The sequence below is a fragment of the Scyliorhinus canicula genome, chromosome 1 (assembly GCF_902713615.1).
Source record: "Scyliorhinus canicula chromosome 1, sScyCan1.1, whole genome shotgun sequence".
NCBI lineage: Eukaryota > Metazoa > Chordata > Chondrichthyes > Carcharhiniformes > Scyliorhinidae > Scyliorhinus > Scyliorhinus canicula.
Genome location: NC_052146.1, coordinates 75,546,739 through 75,565,348, shown reverse-complemented (window position 1 = coordinate 75,565,348; position 18,610 = coordinate 75,546,739). Strand labels below are relative to the sequence as shown.

The window sequence follows — 18,610 nt, the reverse complement described above, 5'->3', positions numbered from 1 at the left end:
TAGATAAGCGTGGCTCATGTCGAGCTTGGTGAAGGTATACCCTCTGCTGGGCTGAGTGTACAAGTCCTTGATCTTAGGCATGGGGTAACGATCTAAACGGGACATAATCTCGGCAAAGACGGACGGAACCATCAGGCTTCATGACTGGCACAACCGGCGCAGCCCAATCTACGAATTACACCAGGCAGATGATCCGTAACCGCTCCAGGCGGTCCAATTCTGTATCCACCTTTGGCTTCAGCGTACATAGGACAGGCCCGAAAATACAGTGGCTGGGCCTCGTGTCCACTGAAATCTTGGCCGAGGCTCCTCGGATGGTACAGAATCCTTATTTAAAATTCCCTGGAAAATGCGCCAGTACCATGTCCGGCTCGTTGGGATACATGCAACGCACTGGATGCCAGTCAAGCCGAAGCCGTTTCAGCCAATCACGCCCCAGCAAACTGGGGCCCGAACCTTTCATTACCATTAATGGTAGGTTGGCTGACTGCGCTCAGTATTCCATGGGAACCTCAGAGCTGCCTGCGATCTCTAAACACTGCCCTGTGTATGTTGCCAGCCATTGGCGGTGTCCCTCAATGCCAAAGCGCGGATCCGGTCGTAAGTGCAGCAGCTGATTACTGAGACCATGGCCATGGTATTGAGCTCCACCTGTATAGGAAAGTTGTTGGTCTAGACCATCACCTGAATGGACGCTACTTGTCGAGATACAGTAAAAGGTGGTGGGGTCCCTCCGCCTAGTCGTCCACAAAATGGGTCTTCCCCTGGAACGGTCATCGGGGGTGCCGCGGCTGGCCGGCTTCCACTCTGGCGCCTGTTTCTCCGGGTACTGCCGCGTCTGCAGGTCAGGAGCCTCCCGTGTGGGGGTGTGACCGCGTCACTAAACAGGAAAGAATTGTTATTGGTGGTCATTAGGAGTGCCCCCGAATGGCTGGAGTTCTGAACGACAGCACGGAAAGGGGGTGCTCTGTGCCCAGCTGGGCGCCATTATTTGAGGACAGCCATTCTTTGATGCTCCTGGACTCGGTGTCCTCTTGGGACAATTATTTTGATTGCTTTCTTCAGGTCGAGATGTGCCCCCCCCCACCCAAATAAGCATTCTTGGGTCTTCGTACTGCGGATGCAGCAGACCAACCGGGCTTGAAGGTCTTTGGATAATGTCGGACGGAAATCAATGAGCTGCTGTAATTGGCCCAGGAATTCGGTCACAGACCCACCCTGGTGTTGGGCAGCCATGTGGAAATGAAAATGGCGGACAATCAGCGGCGGTTTGGGAGCAAAATGGTTGCTCGCCAGAGACTAATTCTGCAAACTGGCGGGTGTCAGGTGACTCCAGAAACATTAGACTCTTGGTGATGCTGTAAGTGTCTGCCCTGCAGACCGCCAGGAGGGTCATTTGCCTGTCAACCCCGACAATGCCATTTAGTGCATTCACTCGATACATTGGGTACTAGTCACTCGTCTCAATGTCGAACACCTCCAACTTCCCGATCAGTGGCATACCCACAGCCTGGATATTGACCTAGTTGAGGTCAGCCTGTTCTGGAGGAAATAGCATCTCCTGCAGCTCCACTTTACCCTCGTCACCAATGTAAAGTCCCAGGCAAGCGATCGCTCGGAAGTGATGACTAAGAAACTCAATATTTATTATATCCATTATATTACACCTCCTACTCCCCAAAGGGTCTCCCGCACCCGGCCCACATTTGGGCCATAAGATTTATGCCCCAGAGGTTCCTGGTTAAGGAGATAGCTGGGGACTCTGAGGTTGCTGATCCGCTGGCTTCCTGTATGGTTATAACAGGCGGGAACCTTCACAACTTTTAAGGAGTATTTAGATAAGCACTTGAAATGCCATTGCATACAAGGCTACAGATCAAGTGCTGGAAAATGGGATTGGAATAAATCGGTGCTTGATGGTCAGTGTGGACTTGATGGGCAGAAGGGCCTCTTTCCATGCTGTAAAATTCTAGTACCACCTCCCTGCTCTTTCCCCATAGGGCGACACATTTTTCTCCATTGAAGCATTTATCCAATTCCAGTTTGAAAGTTACTATTGAATCTGCTTCCACCGCCCTTTCAGGCAGCAAATCCTGACTTAGATCATGACTATATAAGCAAATAAATTCTCAACCCTCCTGATTTTTTTTGCCAAATATCCTAAACCCGTTCCTTGGTAATACAGAATTTGTGTATTGCTGAAGATAGAGACATGTTGCTGAAGCTTATCATTTTGCATTCAGGTTAAACTAAAGAGCGGCAACTTTCAGATAAACACAACAATTGAAAATGAAATGAAAATCGCTTATTGTCACAAGTAGGCTTCAAATGAAGTTACTGTGAAAAGCCCCTAGTCTCCACATTCCGGCGCCTGTCCGGGGAGGCTGGTACGGGAATTTATACTGCAGGAGAAAAGTGGAGATGGTTGGTTGGAGAAAGCAATGGGAAAGTGGAGGTTCCTCAAGCTCCTGGATAATTCATTGAATGGTGTGAGGCTTGAACGTAGTCCTTTTGTTTGCAGAGAATGGGTCTCTACATTTTAATGTATGTCGCGCAGAGCAAGTATACCTGAGCCATGTTACAAGCTCGACAGATTGTCTTGTTGGATGTTAGTATAGCTATTAGCACTTTCAGGATTAGAACATAGAACATAGAACAGTACAGCACAGAACAGGCCCTTCGGCCCTCGATGCTGTGCCGAGCCATGATCACCCTACTCAAACCCACGTATCCACCCTATACCCGTAACCTAACAACCCCCCCCCCCCCTTAACCTTACTTTTATTAGGACACTACGGGCAATTTAGCATGGCCAATCCACCTAACCCGCACATCTTTGGACTGTGGGAGGAAACCGGAGCACCCGGAGGAAACCCACGCACACACGGGGAGGACGTGCAGACTCTGCACAGACAGTGACCCAGCCGGGAACTGAACCTGGGACCCTGGAGCTGTGAAGCATTTATGCTAACCACCATGCTACCGTGCTACCACTTGTTCAGCAAGTGGTCTCCAATCACTGAGAAAAGGAGGAGATATGAGGTAATAGTAAAAATAATAATCTTTAAGTTGACTTACATTAACACTGCAATGAAGTTACTAACCAAGAGCCTGGTCAAACAGGTTCAGTTTTAAAAGGAAGGGGTCAGAGGCCAGGGAGAGAATTCCAGAACACGGGGCCGACGCAGCTGAAGGCACGGGCACAAGGCCAGAACTGGAAGAGCAGCAAGATTTTAGCATTGATGGTTGGAGGAAGTAACAGAGCTGGGGAGCGGCAAGGCCGCAGAAGTACTTGAACAGGAGGACGAGAATTTTAAAACTGGGCTATGTCATGGAAGTGTGCCTTGAAGAAATGTTTGCCTTATCATATGGCTTCAGTGATGTCATTGTGTGGGTGGCTCTGGGTTATTACTTTTGTTTTTGAGTTGGTTTTACTTTCGCTTTGAGTTTTAACTGGTTTGTACAGCACAGGCTGAAACCAGAAGTGTCTCTCTATTTGCATTTTAAAAGCTGTTTCCAGATTATGTGATGACTTGAAAATAAATTACAGTTTTCTGGAAGGAATTCAAACCTGCTGTTTTGGAAAGGAAGTGTATCAATACCAGGTCTTGAGTGCTGTGTGCTGGGCCACACCTTTGAAAAGGGGTTTCTGGGTTATGGGATCTTGTTATTAAATTGGAACAGCTCAAGGGAAAAATGTATTAAGGGTTATACATAGAGTACTGCAGCTGTGTGGGGTATTTATCTTGGTAGTTGATAAAAATGCTGACAGTGTGTGTCTATAAAAATGTTAACTAAATTAATGGAATAAACTTTGTTTTTGATTAAAAGTGCTTAAGGCCTCTGTTGAATAACACCTGAAAGGCCTTGTGCTCATCGTAGCCTAAATAAATAAACAGTTGTAGGTCTGGTGAACTCCATGATATACTTTGGCGTTTTCTAAACCCTGGTCCAGAACAGCTATTATAGAATCATAGAATTTACAGTGCAGAAGGAGGCCATTTGGCCTATCAAGTCTGCACCAGCCCTTGGAAAGAGCACCTTACTTAAACCCACACCCTCCACCCTATTCCTGTAACCCAGTAACCCAACGTAACCTTTTTGGTCGCTAAGGGCAATTTATCATGGCCAATCCACCTAACCTGCACATCTTTGGACTGTTGGAGGAAAATGGAGCACCCGGAGGAAACCCACGCAGACACGGGGAGAACGAGCATGAGAACGGGACACGGGCTATGGAAGACAAAAACCTCCTTTGACAGTTTTCCCAACGGGAGGAAGAAAATGATACTCCGTACCCGATAAGGAGTTCCCTGGTGCTGGAGTAGGAATATAGACTGTGGTAAACATTTTTGACCGGAGGAGAGAGAGACACCATTAAAACAAAATCTCAACAGGATACGCAAGAAAGGCAATCTTCCATTTCTCTACTTCAATAATAAAACTTTTGTTACCTTCCACCAAGTCGGGGTTTACAGCACTCAAGTGAACAGCCCCAATTAGCTTAAGTCTTTTTATTGAACAGTTAATTGAATGAATCACAGTTGAATGGAAGACAAAATAAAAACCAGCGCAAGGAGCTATGGTCATGTGAGGCATTTAGGAGCACCAATCATTTCGCTGCAAACAACCTCACCATGGGGCTGCAGAGACAGATCACTGAAAGGGCACAGGCTCAATCAGCCCAATGCGACTTTGGCAATGCTCATCGTTTAAAAAGAAAAGGGTGTTTGAGGAATCAGTATTGTTGGGTCAAAAGGGTTGCCGAATAAAGAATTGGATGACTAGGGCAGAAGAAGCAATGCAATGGCAGAGCAAAAATCTAGTTAATCTGCATCAGCATAGCACCTTAAACATTGTAAAACACAAGGTGCTTCACCAATGTAAAATTGGACAAAAATTGGATCACAAGCTTAGCAGGATATATTATAAGGGAAACTAGAAGGTTTAAGGAACATTAAAAGTGGAGGGAGGCCCCCCAGGGAATACCCTTCGGTACCTGCAGGTCTGTGCTTTCTTGAAGAAGCAGGTGGTGGAATCTCCGCGGCTACCTTCCCGCAGGATACAGGACAGGCTGGTCTCGGGCATGTGGGTAGGAGATGGTAAGGTATCAGACATATACCAGGAGCTGCAGGAGGCGCAGGAGGCCTCGACGGAGGAGCTGAAAGGCAGGTGGGAGGAGGAGCTGGGTGGGGAGCTGGATGAGGGCCTGTGGGCAGACGCCCTGGGCAGGGTCAATTCCTCCTCATCGTGTGCCAGGCTTAGCCTGGTTCAGTTTAAGGTGGTACACAGGGCGCAAAATACAGTGGCAAGAATGAGCAAATTCTTTGGGGTGGAGGACAGGTGTGTGAGGTGTTCAGGGAGCCCAGCAAACCATGTCCATATGTTTTGGGCATGCCCTGCAGGAGCTGCTAGAAGGGGGGAGGTTCCTAAAGGCAACAGTAAAAAATTCTGGAGAGTCTTTGCAAAGGCTATGTCCAAGGACTTGGACACTCGGGTAAAGCCGAGCTGCGGGATAGCGATATTTGGGGTGTCAGAAGATCCGGGAGTGCAGGAGCCGAAAGAGACCGGGGTCCTGGCGTTTGCCTCCTTGGTAGCCCGGAGACGGCTCTTGTTAATGTGGAGGGACGCAAAACCCCCAAGCTTGGGTCAGTGACATGGCTGGGTTTCTAAGTTTAGAGAGGATAAAGTTTGCCTTAAGAGGGTCCTTGCTGGGGTTCTCCAGTCGGTGTCAACCGTTCCTTGACTTTCTCGCGGAACGGTAAGTGGCGGTCAGCAGCAGCAGCAAACCAGCGGAGGGGGTGGGGCGTGGTATGTTTTCACTTGTAAAGGGTAGATAACCCACCATGTTTTGTTAAGTTGTTAATTCGCTATTTAAAAAAATTATGATGTTTTTTGTTGTCTTCTTTTTGTAGTGGTTTTGTAAAAATATTGTAAAATTTTGAATAAAAACAAATTTTTTTTAAAAAGTGGAGGGAGGCAGCAGTAGAGAGATTCAATATAAGGGAATTCCAAGATGCTGAAGCGCCCAGCCACTAAGTGTAAGGAAGTACAAAGAAGCCAGGATTCCGGTAGTAAACCTAACCCCCACAAACATCCTGATTTTCTTCAGGTTTCTCTAGGCCCAACATTCTCCTGCAGGAGCTGCTGGAAGGGGGGAGGTTCCTAGAGGCAACAGTAAACATAAAGGGTGAGGAGGAGACTGAAGCACCACAAGGTTCAATATCTGTTCACCACAGCTTTATCTACAGCTTGCAACATAGGCGGGGTTGATGGACTCAAGAATATTACTGAAAGAAATTCAGGCAAAACAACGGGACTGGGTTCGCTTAAATCGGCGGCCAAAACATAAAGGTAGAGAATCAAGCAAATCGGCTAAAGGGCATTGTTTCAAAATATCCAGCAAAGGGGATTTGAAATCCATTACTTTAATGTTGGAAAATTGGGAATTGCGAAAGATAAGGAAGCCCTTTAAACAGTGCCTTCCCTTTTCCACTCGAGGCACCGCATTGCCCTGCTATTTGTCCTATCTCGGGTCACACCAAGTGCATTTAATTCCCAAACCACTTTCAAATCTACATCTGAAGGGCAGCACGGTGGCGCAAGTGGTTAGCACGGTTGCCTCACGGCGCCGAGGTCCCAGGTTCGATCCCGGCCCTGAGTCACTGTCCGTGGGGAGTTTGCACGTTCTCACTGCGTTTGTGTGGGTTTTGCTCCCACAACCCAATAAGATGTTCAGGGTAGGTGGATTGGCCCCTTAATTGAAAAAAATGAATTGGATACTCAATATTTACGAGAGAAAAAAATCTACACTTGATTCTCCCAGTTTCTCCAGGTATTTATTATACCTGCCTTAATTTACAATTATTGGGAGGGAGGGTGGAGTTAGGACCAGATCAGTAGTGATCCTATTGAATTGCGGAGCAGCCTCAAGGACCTACAGCTGTTCCTACTTTGCGCTTTCACAGCTCCAGGGTCCCAGGTTCGGTTCCCGGCTGGGTCACTGTCTGTGCGGAGTCTGCACGTCCTCCCCGTGCGTGCGTGGGTTTCCTCCGGGTGCTCCGGTTTCCTCCCACAGTCCAAAGATGTGCGGGTTAGGTGGATTGGCCATGCTAAATTGCCCGTAGTGTCCTAAAAAGTAAGGTTAAGGGGGAGTTGTTGGGTTACGGGTATAGGGTGGATATGTGAGTTTGAGTAGGGTGATCATTGCTCGGCACAACATCGAGGGCCGAAGGGCCTGTTCTGTGCTGTACTGTTCTAAATTTGTTTAATTTGTCTCTTCAATGTCTTAACATTTCTACGTACTACTTGTTGGGCAAGGCTATACAGGGATATGGAGGACAATGGCTGAAGGTTTACAGGTAAAGACCAACAATAGTCCAGATGGAACGCGGATCAGGCTTGAGGAGCTGAATGGTCAACTGTCCCATGTCCCAAATGCTTTTACTCAATTTTTGCACCACTTCACTCTGACTTTCTACCGGTGGGAGTTAATTTTGGGGGTGAGAGAGAAAAATCAGAGGAAGATGAGGTACAATGGACTGCAAGCAGCTTCAGTTAACTATTGTAGCCTAGTGACAGGCAGAACATTGCAGTCACTCAAACATCCTCGCAAAAGTAAAATTCCATTAAAAATACAAGTTAAAAATTCAAACCCTGCTCCTTGCTGTTCCTAAAGCTTTCCTTTTCATGATGGTTTCTGTGCCGATTCTATCAACCTGCAGGAAAACTGATCATAGTAAATGTCAGCTTACTGAACCTAGTAAACGTTACTCTTAATTACCAATCTTTAAATTTTTCCATTGCTAAAGCAGAAAAAAAACAGTTCCACTGTAAACTTCTCACCCATTACTGGTACACTACTACTGCTTACACGTGGTTCTCACCTGGTCACTCCCTGGCTTCATAACTGAACGTGCCTTACTCCGACGAACTACTGAGTGGCTCTTCCCTACAGTCCCTGCCCTCTTCCTCTGTGCCAATCCAATTTCCCTGGACAATTTAACACTTGCATTCTCCTCGTGCTCAACATGAGATTCCAGCCTCCCCTCGTCATTGCCTCCGGCTGTTGACTCTTTACTTCTTGGCCTGATGTTCCGTTTTGTGGCACCCACATCCGGTGACACCACCAGTCCGCAGTTTGCCACCTTCCGATAGTTCAGCTTTCTGACCGTCCGTCCACTGGATTTGAGCGTGTGCGTTCGGACTGGCAGCGCAGCCGCTGCCTCAGGGGGCTTGCTCTGAATGGACGTCCTCGTCACTCTCCGACTCTGAAGCTCCTGCGAGAGGAGGAGGGAGGCCGCCTCCGAGACAGATAGCTGCCGGCTCCGCTGACCCAGTCTGTGGGCTGCTGGGACTGCCTGTGGCTGAGGTGGTCTACCTTGGACGGACATTCTAGTCACTCTCCTACTCCGAAGTCCAATGCATAACTCCTGGGCCAGCAGAAGTGAGGCCGCTTCGGGTGTTGGCAGTTGTTGGCCCCTGCTCACCACTCCTCCACCTACAATAGCTGAAAGCATGACTTCTTTTGGACAGTTCTCCTCAGTTGGGGGGAATGGGTGGGGAGGGGGAGGGATTTACACTGTAGATGCTTAGGCACACATTTTACACAGCAATACCTATAAAAAAAACAAAAAAAAAACTGTAGAATCCCTTGAAATGATTCCCAACTCTAAACTTAGAATAACTCAAAAATTAACACGTCAAATGTAGAAGCTAGTGAATATAAGAACAATATTCCAGAGTAAGGCTATTTGCCCCTTCGAGCCTGGTCAGCCATTCAGCATCGCCATGGCTGATTTCCTTCAATCGTACTTTCCCACATCTCCCCATATTCCTTATGACGCAAGGCCAATCGATCCCCATCTCAATAATGGTCAGTGACTGAACATCTGCAGCCCTCTGCGGTAGAGAATTCCAAAGAGTCACAAGCCTGCAATTGGAGAAATTGCACAGTCCAAAATGGCCAACCCCTTATTCCGAGATTGTGATCCCCCCCATGTTCTAGATTCATGGAACTGCGCTGATTGTCTATCCTGTTAAACCCTTCAAGCATTTTATGTTTCAATTAGATCACCTCTCATTCTTCTAAACTCAGGAACCAATCTAGTGAACCTTCATTAAACTCCCTCCAAAGCAAGTATATCACACCTTAGGTAAACAAATCAATTGCTCCAGGAGTGCTCTTACTGTAGCTTTATTTTTAGGGCTGATCTGTTCTTAAAACCTAGTCAGGTTTTGAGTTTAGCATTTAATTAAAATTTTAATGCTAACATGTACTTTCTTCCACAATGTTGGGCAGGGATAAACAAGTTGCTTGCTCGTGGCAGCTACACAGTTAATCAGGCGGCTAGTTCCAACTGGTTACACTGTCAGTAGGGCTCAATTCAGTGGTTTTGCAAATGCATCAAGGGGCCGGGGGGGGGGGGGGGGGGGGGGGGGGGGCAGCTTGGTAAATGTTACGGTTTCCCTCCTTCTAAGGTAGGGCAGGGACTAGGTAAATACAAATACTGTATTACCATTATAGCTTAACTAAACTGCTTGACATAATTACAAATGATCCCGAATAAATATTTGAATAAAATAAATCTAGTCTGCGAAACAGAAGAGCAGTTTTGCATCTGGACCGCAGAGATGGGACAGGTACACTGAGGGATAGAGAGAATAGTTCCACAGGTAACACCAGATGGATGGCAGAATTGTTAAATAATTATTTTACTTCAGTGCTTACCAGGGAGATAGAACAAGTGGACTTGACACTAGGGATCGGTGCTGGGACCCCAGCTATTCAGACCCCAGAGGGGAGTGTGCAGCGGGACCTGGGTGTCCTTGTGCACCAGTCGCTGAAGGTAAGTATGCAGGTGCAGCAGGCGGTAAAGAAGGCTAATGGTATGTTGGCCTTCATTGCAAGAGGTTTCGAGTATAGAAACAGGGATGTGTTGCTGCAATTGTACAGGGCCCTGGTGAGGCCACACCTGGAGTATTGTGTGCAGTTTTGGTCTCCTTCTCTGAGGAAGGATGTCCTTGCTCTCGAGGAAGTGCAGTGAAGGTTTACCAGACTGACTCCAGGGATGGCGGGACTGTCATATGAGGGGAGATTCGCTGGAGTTCAGCAGAATGAGGGGGGGATCTCATAGCGACTTATAAAATTAACGGGACGAGACAGGGTAGATGCAGGAAAGATGTTACCAATAATGGGTGTGTCCAGAACCAGCGGTCACAGTCTGAGGATTGAGGGTAAACCATTTTGCACAGATAGAAGGAGACATTTCTTCACCCAAAGAGTGGTGAGCCTGTGGAATTCATTACCACAATGTGGAGATGCCGGCGTTGGACTGGGGTGAGCACAGTAAGAAGTCTTACAACACCAGGTTAAAGTCCAACAGGTTTGTTTCAAACACTAGCTTTCAGAGCACTGCTCCTTCCTCAGGTGAATGAAGAAGTAGGTTCCACAAACATATATATACAGACAAAGTCAAAGATGCAAGACGATACTTTGAATGCGAGTCTTTGCAAGTATTTAAGTCTTTACAACGGAGCAACTGGAGAGAGGGATAATCACAGGTTAAAGAGGTGTGAATTGTCTCAAGCCAGGACATTTGGTAGGATTTTGCAAGCCCAGGCCAGATGGTGGGGGGTGAATGGAATGTGACATGAATCTAAGGTCCCGGTTCAGGCCATACTCATGTGTGTGGAACTTGGCTACAAGTTTCTGCTCGGCGATTCTGCGTTGTCGCGCGTCCTGAAGGCCGCCTTGGAGAACGCTTACTCGGAGATCAGAGGCTGAATGCCCTTGACTGCTGAAGTGTTCCCCGACTGGAAGGGAACATTCCTGCCTGCCGATTGTCGCCCGATGTCCGTTTATCCGTTGTTGCAGCGTCTGCATGGTATCGCCAATCTACCACACTTCGGGACATCCTTTCCTGCATCGTATTATGTAGACAACGTTGGCCGAGTCGCACAAGTTATGTACCGCATACCTGGTGGGTGGTGTTTCCACGTGTAATGGTGGAACCCATGTCAATGAACTGGCAAGTCTTGCAGAGATTGCCATGGCAGGGTTGTGTGGTGTTGTGGTCGCTGTTCTGAAGGCTGGGTAGTTTGCTGCAAACGATGGTTTGTTTGAAGTTGCGCGGTTGGGGACGGTCACCTTAGCACTTCGCTTTACCGCAAGCCCACTGATAACCTCACGATACTCCACTTCTCCAGATTCCACTCTAGAATCATAGAATTTACAGTGCAGCAGGAGGCCACTCGGCCCATCGAGTCTGCACCGGCCCTTGGAAGAGCACCCCACTCAAGCACTCACCTCCTCCATCCCATCCTTAACCCAGTAACCCCAATTAACCTTATTTTGGACACTAATGGCAATTTAGCATGGCCAATCCACCTAACTTGCACATCTTTGTACTGTGGAAGGAAACCGGAGCACCCGAGGAAACCCCGCACACACGGGGAGAACGTGCAGACTCCACACAGACAGTGACCCAAGCCGGGAATCGATCGTGGGACCCTGGAGCTGTGAAGCAACTGTGCTAACCACTATGCTACCGTGCTACTCTAAACACATTAAAGACATCATCCCCTATGGACAAGCCCTCCGTATACACAGCATCTGCTCAGACAAGGAGGAGCGCAAGACATCTACAAACACTGAAAGATGCCCTAATACGAAAGGGATATGGCGCTCGACTCATCGATCGACAGTTCCAACGCGCCTCAGCAAAAAACTGCACCAACCTCCTCAGAAGGCAAACATGGGACACAACCGACAGAGTACCCTTCGTCGTCCAGTACTTCCCCGGAGCGGAGAAACTACGGCATCTTCTTTGCAGCCTTCAACATGTCATCGATGAAGACAAACATCTTGCCAAGGTCATCCCCACACCTCCACCACTTGCCTTCAAACAATTGTGCAATCTCAAACAAACCATTGTTTGCAGCAAACTACCCAGCCTTCAGAATAGCGACCACAACACCACACAACCTTGCCATGGCAATCTCTGTAAGACATGCCAGTTCATTGACATGGGTACCACCATTGCGCGTGAGAACACTACCCACCAGGTACGCGGTACATACTCGTGTGACTCGGCCAACGTTATCTACCTCATACGCTGCAGGAAAGGATGTCCCGAAGCGTGGTACCTTGGCGACACCATGCAGATGCTGTGACAATGGATGAACAGACATCGCGCGACAATCGCCAGGCAGGAATGTTCCCTTCCAGTCGGGGAACACATCAGTAGTCAAGGGCATTCAGCCTCTGATCTCCGGGTAAGCATTCTCCAAGGCGGTCTTCAGGACGCACAACAACGCAGAATCGCCGAGCAGAAACATACAGCTAAAGTTCCGCACACGAGTACGGCCTCAACCACGACCTTGGATTCATGTTGCATTATATTCACCCCCACCATCTGGCCTGGGCTTGCAAAATCCTACCAACTGTCCTGGCTTGAGACAATTCACACCTCTTTAACCTGTGATTATCCCTCTCTCCATTTGCTCCGTTTGGACCTGTAAAGAATTAATTACCTGCAAAGACTCGCATTCAATGTATCGTCTTGCATCTTTGACTTTGCCTATATGTATAGGTATATATATATGTTTCTGGAACCTACCTCTTCATTCACCTGAGGAAGGAACAGTGCTCCGAAAGCTAGTGATTCCAAACAAACCTGTTCCACTTCAACCTGGTGTTGTAAGACTTCATTATCACAGGAAGTAGTTGATGCTAAAACATTGAATATATTCAAGAGGCGGCTGGATACAGTATAGCACTTGGGGAGAATGGGATCAAAGGCTATGGGGAGAAAGCAGGATTAGGCTATTGAGTTGGGTGATCAGCCAAGATCGCGATGAAGGGTGGAGCAGGCTCGAAGGGCCAAAAGGCCTCCTCCTGCTCCTATCCTCTATGTATCTATGTATGAATGAGGAGATGAGCAATGAGATAAGTATATTCAAAATAAAAAAAGGGATATATTGAATTCATGAAACAAACATAAATAGGATCAAGCTTCTAGTCCAGATAGATTGCACCCGCGTATTTTAGAAGAATCTAGGGAAGAAATAGAAATGGTATTGCTACTTGTATTTAATTTTGTTAGAAAATGTGTCGTGCCAGAGGAGTGGTACATAGTTAATAATGTAATTCCGAAAGTTAAGAGGAGGAACAAATATTTCCCAGGAATTATAGATCAATCTGCTTAACATTGGTGGTAGGAAAAATAATGGAATCCTTAATAAAGGAGAGAACAGAAGGATATCCAGAAATGAGAAACACAATAATGAATAGTCAGCATTAATTTCAAATGGGGAAATCCTGCTCGTCCAAATCTTAATCAATTAATCAAAGAGGTAACAAGACAGTAGACAAGGGTAACACAGCAGATGTAATGTATTTGGATTTTGAAAAGACTAATAAGAGAATGCAGAGTCAGTGGAAGAACGGATTTCTAGTTAGGTTCAGGAGAGAAAGAAAGCAAAGGGTAATTATTCAAAGCGGCAGAAGGTGGGAAGCGGTGTTCCACATGGATCAGTGCGGGAATCACTGCAGTTCAGTTTACAAACAATTTGGACGTGGGAATCAAAAACACAATTTCAAAATTTGCAGATGATACCACATTGGGCTGATAGCCAATCGGAATGAATTACAGGAAGACATGAATAAACTTGCAAAACGGGCAAATACATCTCAAAACAGATAAAAGTGAGGCAAAATAATTCAGTTCAGACATGTAAAGAGTCACATGACTTGGAAGGCACATGCCTGGGTGAGGTAGAGGAACAAGGGATCTCAGAGTACAAAGACATCAATCATTAAAAGTTGTGCCATAGGTTGGCAAGTGCATAAAAAAAACAATCCAAGCATCAGGGTCTGTTTCTAGAGAGACAGAATTATAAAATAAAAAAAGTTATGCTGAACCTAGACTGAACCTTGGTTAGGCCACATGCAGCTCTGATCACCATATCATATACAGAATAAATCATAGAGGCACTGGAGAGGATGCAGACAAGATTTACGAGGATGATATTTGAAATGTGTGGGCACAGAAAGGGTCGACAGTCCAGTTTGCTTCTCCCCTGACTAAAGACTGAGGGATGACTTAACAGAGATCTTTAAAATGATGACAAAGTTTGATGTGCGTAATGTGGATACGAAAGGAGAAAGGGGAAAGAGCACAACCAGAGGCAGTCAATATAAAAGATAGTCAATAAGAAATCCAGCAGGGAATTCAAGAGAAGCGTCTTTACCCAGAGAGTGGGGGTATTGTGGAACTCGCTATCACAGGGAGTGGCTGCACGAGGAGGGAAACTCGATAGGCACAGGAAAGAGAAGGGACAAAAGAGTGACGATGATAGATTTAGATGTGGAAAGGTGGGAGGAGGCTCAAATGAAACATAAGCGCTAGCATGGATGAGTTGGGCTGAATGGCCTGTTCCTGTCACCGTATGTAACTATAGTGCGACTTCCTTCACTCTTACACCCTAATCCCTTTGCAATAAAGGCCAACATTCCATTTGAGTGGCACAGTGGCTAGCACTGCTGCTTCACGGCACTGAGGACCCGGGCTCGATCCCAGCCTTGGTTACTGTCCTTGTGGAGTTTGCACATTCTCCCCGTGTTTGCGTGGGCTTCGCCCCCACAATCCAAAGGTGTGCAGAGGTGAGTGGATTGGCTACTAATTGGCTAAATTGCCCCTTAATTGGAAAAAAGATTTGGATACTCTAAACGTATTAAAGAAACATCCTGTTTCTTTTCCTAGCTGCTTGCTGTACCTACATTTCAACTTTGTATAAAGAAATCTGGGCCCCCCTGAGGGGATGGGAATCAACATTTCCAAGTCCCTCACGTTTAATTTTTTTCTGCTTTTGTAGTTATGCTTCTTTGCGGCTAACGTCACACACACTGATTCCCACCTGTCATGTTCATGCCCACTCATTTAACCTGCTGGTTTATCCTTGGCAACCTGTATTCTCATCACAGTTTATACCCCTTAACTGTGTATCATCAGCAAGTTACAAATCACTCCCTTTATTTATCATTAATATAGATTGTAAATAGCTGGAGCCCAAGTACTAAATCCTTGCAGCCACTCCACCACCTTCCAAGTTACAACCTGGTTACCCATAAATGTCCTGTTTATTCTACACTCTGTCTTTGGTCCACAATCCTCACTCCATGTTGTATGTTACCCCGAATCTCAAATCAGATCCCTAATTTTGTGTAATAATCTCATGTGACACTGTTTCAATTTTGAAACTCGAAACACATCACATCGCTCATTTGCCCCTGTATCTATCCTATTAGTTGCACCCTTAAAAACTCTCAACAGGCTTCTCAAACCCAAGAAGTGTTAGCCAGCCCCTACCTATCACTTGTGACTCTGGTCAATCAACTGCATTTAATGAAGCGGAGTATGATATTAAGCATTAGATCAAAACTAACCAATTATGCTGCTGGTTCCACTGTTGGGACGCTGTTGACCAGCATCCACTGGGTTCTTCAGTAACATTCAGCATGAACCTCGGTTCAGTCAGCTGAGGGAGAGAAAAAAAATCAGAGTCAATAGTTGGCACATTTACAGAACAGAAAATTTAATGCCACACTCTTTACGTTATTAATCAGAGTGTTGCATGGGAAAAGGACAAAGACCAGGTTCAACGGCTAGACTGTGCTGGTAACTCGTCTTGGCAAGTCTAATGATGGCAGCACCTCGGGCTGGGGAAAGCAGCCTCGATTCCTGTTTCTGGCTCATGTTATCTCTTCACCACTCTTGGCTGAACAAACTCTAGGTGGCATGGAGAGAGCGGCCTCCACAGCCCTGGTCAGTGGGAGACTGGTTCATACTCAGTTCCAACGCTCTCCTGCTACCAGCTGCTCAGCAGAGATCCGCCCCATCCCGCCTCCCCGCCATCCCAAATCAAGTGGATCCCCCTGCCTTCCCAAAGAAGCAGGCCCACCATGAAACTGCATGGATTCTGTGGAATCGGATAGATCACACAGCAGATGTTGAAAATACAAGTGTACGGACTTCAGGTTTACATTCGCCAATCAACATTTGGGCCCTGTATTGGGCCCTGCCCTTGCTTTGAAAATTGTTTTTTTCCAATTAAGGGGCAATTTAGTGTGGCCCTAGTTCTCGTTTCCCCCACAAGTGGATACATCCTCACGGTACCAACTGCATCAAGTCCCCTCAGGATCTAGATAGTTTCAAGAAGATCACCGCTCATTCTTCAATGGATAAAACCCAACCAGTCCAACCTGTCTTCGCAAGATAAGCCCCTCATCACAGGAATGAGTTGAGTAAACCTTCTCAGAATGGCTGAACTGCTTATTTGTACAAGTTTGTGTGTAAGTCAAAGATTTAGTAGACATGGCTCCTGTCCAACGGATGGAAAGTATGAGATATCGAGGCGGATAAAACGTCACCATGCTGGTTTGGAGGGTGAGCTGTGAGGAGGACGTGGAGATGCGAGAGTGTGATTTGGACATGTTGAGTGAATGGGAAAGCGCATGGCAGATGCAGTATAATTTGAATAAATGAGGTTATCCCCTTTGGTAACAAAAGCAGGAAGGCTGGTTATCTGAACAGCTATAGGCTGAGGGAGAGGAATGTGCAATGAGATCAGGGAGTCCTCGTACACCAGTCACTGGAGGTAAGCATGCAGGTGCAGCAGTGAAGAAGGCTAATGGTATGTTGGCTTTCATAGCAAAAGGATTCCAGCACAGGAGCAGGGATGTCTTGCTGCAATTTTACAGGGCCTTGGTGAGGTCACACCTGAAACAACGTGTGCAGTTTTGGTTTCCTTATCTGAGGAAGGATGTTCTTGCTATGGAGGGAGTACAGCGAAGGTTTACCAGGCTGATTCCTGGGATGGCAGGACTGACGTACGGGGAGAGATTGAATCGGTTAGGATCATATTCATTGGAGTTTAGAAGAATGAGGAGGGATCCGGGGCAGATGTAGGAAGGATATTCCCGATTGTCAGGGAGTGCAGGACCAGGAGTCTCAGTCTGAGGATACTGGGTAGACCATTTAGGACAGAGATGAGGAGAAATATCTTCACCCAGAGAGTGGTGAGCCTGTGGAATTTGTTACCGCAGGAAGCAGTTGAGGTCAAAACATTGTATGTTTTCAAGAAAGAGTTGAATATAGCAGTTAGGGTGAAGGGGATCAAAGGATATGGGGAGGGGGGGGAAGGCGGCATCAGGCTGGAAGGGCCGAATGTGCGCCTTCGGCTCTTATTTTCAAAGAGTTTACAAAGCAGAAGGAGGCCATTTGGCCCATCGAGTCTGCACCGGCCCTTGGAAAGAGCACCCCATCCAAGGCCATACTTCCCTGTAAACCAGTAACCCCACCTAAATCTTTTGGACACTAAGGGCAATTTATCATGGCCAATCCACCTAACCTGCATATCTTTGGACTGTGGGAGGAAACCGGAGCACCCGGAGGAAACTCACGCAGACAAGGGGAGAAAGTGCAAATTCTGCACAGACAGTGACCCAAGCCGGGAATCGAACCTGGGACCCTGGAGCTGTGAAGCAACTGTGCTAACTGCTGTGCTACCGTGCCACCCATATTCTGCATTCTCTACAGACAGGATTGAATGCTGTGAAGGTGCATTGCCTACATGGTGCGAGGGTAAGCGGCATTTAGAAATGGTTGGAATAATAGAATCTGATAGGGAGGGGGGAGGATCCAGTTTGGTGGTCCATGTCTGAACCAACTACTTAAAAAAAAAAATATTCATTCATGGGACATGGATGTTGCTGGCAGAGCATATAGTTATTGCCCATTCCCATTTGCCCCAGAGAAAGCAGTAGTGAGCTGCAGTCCACGTGGTGTACATACACCCACAGTTCTGTTCCAGGACTGTGACCCAAGGTTGGCAATATAGTCCCATGGTAGGATAGTGAGACTTGGCGGGCACCTTGCAGGTGGCAGCATTTCCACAGGGCTCCATTTGTCCTAGGTGGCAGGGATCCTTGGCTATGGGAGGTGCTGCCGAAGGAGCCTCGGTGAGTTGCTGCAGCACATCATGTAGGTAGATGGTACACACACAGCTGTTCCCGAGCACGGGCAGTGGAGTGAGCAAATGGTGAAAGTGGTGGATGGGCACCAATCAGACGGGCTGCTCTTTCCTGGATAGTGTCCAGCTCAAGCATTATTGGAACCTGCAGTATTAATGTAGCTGGTTTAGTTACATTTCTGGTCAGGATTATTACCCAAGTCAGGGCAGCACGGTGGCACAGTGGGTTAGCCCTGCTGCCTCATGGCGCCGAGGTCCCAGGTTCTATCCTGGCTCTGGGTCACTGTTCGTGTGGAGTTTGCATATTCTCCCCGTGTTTGTGTGGGTTTCGCCCCCACAACACAAAGATGTGCTGGTTAGGTGGATTGGCCACGCTAAATTGCCCCTTAATTGGAAAAAATTAATTGGGTACTCGAAATTTATTTTTTAAAAAGGGATTATTACCCAAGTCATGTGAAAACTGGTACAGCAATAAACAGATGAGGACATCAAGTACATGGCTAAAGCAGTGATGGGAAGGAAGCGTTATATTTCACAAAAGTCTGGCTCACGGTGATGTGGCATTGGGATGGCTGCA

General features: G+C 47.0%; 1 protein-coding gene across 5 annotated transcripts in view; it reads right to left on the bottom strand.

Moving 5' to 3' along the window:
* Window positions 1-18,610, bottom strand: part of wu:fi75a02 — an 80,741-nt gene that overhangs the window by 42,505 nt on the left and 19,626 nt on the right. For 2 of the 5 annotated variants that reach the window (XM_038793356.1, XM_038793366.1), the window contains exons 2-4: window positions 15,449-15,540; window positions 7,887-8,618; window positions 7,656-7,718 (exon numbers count right to left, since the gene is read on the bottom strand). In XM_038793356.1, coding sequence (XP_038649284.1) covers window positions 7,656-7,718; window positions 7,887-8,519 — 696 coding nt within the window. In that variant the 5' untranslated portion in view covers window positions 8,520-8,618; window positions 15,449-15,540. Of the gene's footprint in view, window positions 1-7,655; window positions 7,730-7,886; window positions 8,619-15,448; window positions 15,541-18,610 lie in introns of those variants that run through there. The other 3 variants (XM_038793372.1, XM_038793380.1, XM_038793387.1) reach the window with 3 other exon arrangements.